General features: G+C 51.8%; 1 protein-coding gene across 1 annotated transcript in view; it reads left to right on the forward strand.

The window, feature by feature from the left end:
- The first annotated feature begins 3,651 nt into the window (after nt 1–3,651).
- GSG1L2 (GSG1 like 2) overlaps nt 3,652–5,734 on the forward strand; it is a 16,131-nt gene continuing 14,048 nt past the window's right edge. The window contains exon 1 of the mRNA XM_029211097.1: nt 3,652–3,946. Coding sequence (XP_029066930.1) covers nt 3,652–3,946 — 295 coding nt within the window. The remainder of the gene's footprint in view (nt 3,947–5,734) is intronic.

The following is a 5,734-nucleotide window of genomic DNA, read 5'->3' on the forward strand; positions in this document are numbered from 1 at the left end:
CTTCCTCGCTGTGCGGTCACAAGTGCTGGCACATTGCTTGAACGGTCCAAGATGTACCACAGGCGGCCTCCTCTTGCATTCCTCTTCCTACGGCAAGAAAATGTTTGCACAAACCCTCTGGACGCCGCCCCAAGAGCGTCTGCCCCAGTCTAGAGCCATCTACCAAATCTCCAAAGTTTCTCATCTGTGACGACTCATCCCCCGCCCCGGCCCCCCCAAAAGGCAAGGAGATTTTTCCCAGACCTCCCCCAAGTCAGCTGTGCTCCTGGGACTTCCTGGACAGAGGCCGCCCAGGAGAAAAGGCAAAGTGGTCAGTGGGTTCCACCCCCCGAAGCCCCGCTCTGTGCACAGGACCAGGGTGGGACTGGCTTGGGTTCCAGCTGCTGAGGACCAGTGGCAGAGAGGATGGGCCCCTAGCCAGTTCTGAGGTGGGCAGCTTTGTGAGGGGGACAATTCTTGCTACGGCTTTAAGTTTGTCCAGGTTGGGCTGAGCCCAGCCACAAAGGCAGAGTCTCCTCTGGGCCCTGTTTATGCCAAGACTTCCAGAAAGACAGCCGCCCAGCCCAGGAGATAGCAGCTCCTGACCCAGGGCCTGAAGCAAAACCTCACTCAGCACCTCGAGTTCCTGCTACACGACAGCCAAAGAACATCCTAAAAATTCAAAAATGTGCACGCCTCTGGATTGCCCCGACTGGTTGTGAGCAAAGGTTGTGCAGTCCACCTGGCAGATCCTTTGTCAGAACCCATGATCCACTACTGCCAACTAACGTGTGTGTACTTTCTCACCACACCTCATACATATAAAATCTTTTCACCTGGCATCCTTTTTCATTCATCCTCACGATAACCCTGTGAGGGTATGATTATTTCTCCACTTGACAGCTGCAACACTGAGTTTCAGAGAGGTTAGGTGGCTTGCCCAAGGCCACACAGCAAGTAAATGGCAGAGCCAGGATACCCAGGTCTTCTGACCAGTCACCTGACCACAGCTACTTGGTAAGGTGCCATATCTGACCCTAAGCCTCTAGGTGAGTTCCTTTTCTCTAGTAGGCTCAGCACTGTGTCTCTGAGAGGCTCTGCTTGGCCCTTCTCACCCTCCCCTCCCTGTCCAGCTCCCGGCAGCCGCTTGTAAGTTCTTTCCAGCCTCCTGAACTGGAGTCCCAGCAGAAGATGTCCTGACTGGATGAAATGCTGGTCAGCAAGAGACAGGAACACCATGTTTCCATTTAGGGATTTTTTTTTCCCCCATAAGTTGAACCAGAGGAGCTTAACCTGGTTAACTTACCCAAGTGAGTGAATTCTGAACAGTTGGAGAAAAACAGGTGAGCGTCACTTAATGGAAATCTTTAAAAAAGTGGCAAGACTCTAAATGTCAGGAGTAAAACGCTCGTAATGAACATAGACGCCACCTCCCGCCAGATGGACTCATATAATGATGTGAACTCTGGCGTCCATGTGTTCATCTCTTTGGGGCAGCAGAGAGAGGGATGAAGTGACCGAGAGGAGGAAAACTGTTCACGTGATAGCTCTGATCCTGTGTGGGGCTGTAAAGCTAGTCTATAATGCACTTTACAGACTATCTTCCAAGTTGCCTGCTGGCAAAGACAGTGCCTGTTTGATAAGAATATTCTATCTAACCTCTTTGAACTTTTTCTCAAAAACATCTTTTTTCTGAAGGGACAGGGGTTGGGGGACTGCACACGACTTCCCAACCTGCTGGATGGATGCCATCTAGTGCTAAAACGAGGTAACTCCTCTTTCCACAAGACTGGTTGGCAACCAGGACAAACAGACACAGCTCACAGGCTACCCACAGCACAGACCACGGTCCTCCGTCTTTGCCAGCAGGAAAGTCCAGACAGAGTAATATGGACCCAAATGACCCTGGCCTTTTTCTCCTACCTGCCCAGGCTGGCGTATTCTCCATTATATCTGGGGGTCTTTGGAGGTGTCTAACATGGGATGGAGAACCTGTGTGCTCCAGATGCCATGTGGAAACTTCTGCTACCCTCCTCTGGCCCTCACTGTTTCATCAATGTCCTCTGCCCAAGAAGCAGCTTAAGTCTCCTCGGCAACGCCGCTCCTGCAGTGCCCCCTGGGCAAGGGCATGAGTGATAATGAGACAGGAGGGAAGGGGGCAGGGCACAACCGTTAGAAGAATGCCACAGCCTTTGAGCATACGACAAAAACTGGTTACGACCAAGATGGTGGAAGACTTTACTTCCCGCAGACTTTGAGCCTTATTATACGCTTATTGTAATATATTAGCATGTTAATGACACGCCCACCGGCGCCATGACAGTTCCGAGGCAGACCAGAGAAGCCACAAAGTGGGCGGTGTCCCAATGCCAGGGGAAATCCCCACCCCTTCTCCAAGGTAATTAGAATACTCCTCCCACTCATTAGCGTATGAAATTACCTGGCCCATAAAAACTAACAACCCCGCACCCCAAGGCCCTCTCACTTTCTGAGAAGGTCCGCATTCTGCCTCCGGTATGTGTATCCCTCTAAATAAACCCGCTTTCATTTCACTATGTCTTGCTCTCGAATTCTTTCCTGTGCGAAGCCAAGGACCCTAACTTGGCCGCCCATCCCAGGGACTCCCCTGAGACCTGGGATGTGACCATTCTCTCTCCTCCCCCCCGCCCCCGCCCTTCTCCTGCAACAATATACCAGGGCCCCTGCCTGCCAGCTATGGAGGCCCCAGGGTGGTGCTGAATGCACCCATGTGGGGTGCATGCCCCCCTCCCCTCTGCGTAGCACTCAGGCCCTGAAGCAGGCTGCCTAGACCTGAGCCTCTCAGTCCCTGGGCCAGTCCCTGGGCCAGCAGCAGTCTCTTTCTCTGTAGAGCTGGGCAGGCCTCAGCCCGAGGACCCTGACCAAAGCAAAAGACAAGGGTGGAGCAGTCTCACCCAGACACCCACCCAAACCACCCTGGACCTCGGTCAGAACCCAGCGTCCTTTATAACAGCCACCAAGTGGAAACAAGTCAAGTGTCTATCCATCAGTGGATGAATGGATAAACAAATTGTGGTGTATCCACACCATGGGACATTATTCAGTCTTTAAAAGGAAGGAGATTCTGATACCTGCTACAACACGAGGAACCTTGAGGACATTATGCTACATGAAAAAAGCCAGTTACGAAAGACAAATTCCACGTATAGCTAGAGTGACCAAATTCATAGAGAGTATCATGGGTGTTGCCAGGGGCTGGGGGTGGAGGGATGGGCAGTTAGCATTTAATGGGGACAGAGTTTCAGTTTCGTGAGATGAAAAGAGCTCTGGAGATTGGTGGCCGAACGCGAATGTACTTAAGTGTGCACTTAAAAATGGTTAACATGGTAAATTCTGTGTTATGCGTATTGCACCACAGTTGAGCAAAAACAGAAAACTGGCGCCTCCAGCACCTCTCCATCGTGGGGAGGACAGAAGGGCTGACACTGTTAAAGCGGGGGCGTCCCAGCGCTATGCCTCCTCAGGGTACAGGTGCTCAGAGGATGCTGCACGCTGGAGAGCACCGGTTTCCCAGGGGGATGTGAGGGAAGATGTAAGAATGCCAGATGGCGGGCTGAGGAGGGGCAGGTACCATGACAAGGCAGGGGAGGGGGGCCCCACTGCTCATCCTGCCTCTGCACCCCGCATTCGGCCATGGACCGGGCCAGGCGACAGCAGGTACTGGCCCTCCTCCCCGTCTGCCTCGCCCTCGCCTTCTCCCTCACGGCCGTGGGCAGCAGCTACTGGTGTGAGGGGACCCGGCGGGTGGCAAAGCCGCTGTGCCAGGACCATCCGGAGGTGCTGCACTGCATCCACTACAGCAGTGGCAGCAGGGACAACGGGACCCAGGCCGTCCAGTACATTTGGGAGACGGGAGACGACAGGTTCATCTGGCGCAGGTTCCACCTGGGGCTCTGGCAGTCATGCGAGGAGAGCCTCGACAGCACAGGTGAGCACGGCCTGGGGGGCCCGGGGGGACAGGTGCGGGATGGCCACTAGGGCTTGAACCCCAGCTCTGCCGCTGACTACCTGTGTGTCCTCAAGCAAGGCTCTCCACCTCTCTGAGCCTCAGTTTTCTCACCTATAAAACGAACAATAGCTGTACCCATCTCTAGAGTTACCATAAAGATGAAATGACCGAATTCACTAAAACACTGCACCAGATACAGGGTGTTTATCACACATTAGCTTTTACCGTTTCCTAGTGTCATTCAGTCTCTGGTGAATCTCAAGTGGCCCCCCACCCAACCCTAAACTGCATCCCCGCACGTTTAAGGGGTCTTGGAACAGAAGGTTCTCTTAGGAAACAAACTCATCATCATTGGTGGGAAGGGAATCCCCTGTATGGAGCACATACCAGAAGTAAAACCATGAACAAGTCAGACCTTTATCTCAGGCAACCTTGAAATAACCCCAGCAAAGTAAATATTGTTTTCTCAGCTCGCAAATGAGGAAACTGAGTTTCAAGCTACACAGCAGCAAGCCCTCCACCACCACCATTACTCAACCCTGATTCGTTGATGTCTTTTGAACTTCAACGGGCTTGACAGGGTGGTGGTGAGGGAAGTGGTGAAGGAAGAGGACAGAGAAGAGGAAACAGAAAGTTATAATTTGGAGGGCGTATTTCAGAAAACAGTGTTTTTACCTCGTGAGCAACCGAGGAAGGAGGAATTCGGCAGCCTGGCTGCAAACCCAACCCCATGCTCGGGGCCAGGATGTTCTTCCCTTCCTGCTGGGAGAACACGGCCCTCAAGGTGGAAAGGAGAGGACCCCCACCCCTCAACATGCCCACCCTGACCTCAGGCTTATTACATTACATCCTTGTACAGTTTTTTGCTTTTCCTGAAGTTTCTAATTGCCTTTTCTTTCCCCATACCCGTAGCATTAGTAGTTTATTCCTGAGGTCTAAGTAAAAGGCAACAAGAAGGAACCCTCTAAGATGCTGTGTGCCCCTCCCCATCACTGCCCCCGTGGTCACTGCAGAGGGGCAGTGCCAAGCCTTGCCCTCCCATGTATACAGGCCAGTGCCTGTGGCCTTTGCTCTAAGTGTGGTGAGGACACTGCAGCAGTACAAGGAGCTAAGGCTACTGGAGGGGCTTTCCCCACCTCTCTCCTCTGGGAAGTGCACTCTCTTCCTATCCGTCCACTCTCTCTACCCTCATGGACAGACGCAGGAGGCTCATGACCCCGCCTCCCGAAGGGGCCTCAAGATAGTCTCAGGTTTGTGGTTTGGAAAATATGATCATCATACCCCTAGGCAAACTGCTTGAGAATTACCATTCCCCTCCCAAGTCCCCATCTGAGGGCTGCCTATCTCTATTTCCACCGCTGCATGTAAGGCATCACACCAGCTACCAAATGGTGCACATCACAATCACCCAGGGAGTTTGTAAAAATCCAGATACCCAGCCCTGGACTTTCGGATTCAGCAGATCTGGGATGCGGTCTATAAACCTGCATTCCTTTTAAAAAAAAAAATTAACCAAGGTAATATTTACACATAGGTAAGAGATCAAATCATTTTGAAAGACTTCTAAGAAAAACAAACAGTCTCCTGCCGCTTCCTACCTCATAACCTAGTGCTATATCCGGGGGAATCCACTTTTAGCTTAGTTCTTTCTTCTGGTATTTGCCTCTGCATTTCTAAACAATACGCTGATGTTGCTATGTTAGACAGTATCATGTTAGATAGTATCTATTAGATGTTAGATAGTATCATGTTAGACAGTATCTATTA

The sequence above is a fragment of the Monodon monoceros genome, unplaced genomic scaffold (assembly GCF_005190385.1).
Source record: "Monodon monoceros isolate NGI ecotype Baffin Bay Population unplaced genomic scaffold, NGI_Narwhal_1 Super_Scaffold_9, whole genome shotgun sequence".
In the NCBI taxonomy this organism is placed as follows: Eukaryota; Metazoa; Chordata; class Mammalia; order Artiodactyla; family Monodontidae; genus Monodon; species Monodon monoceros.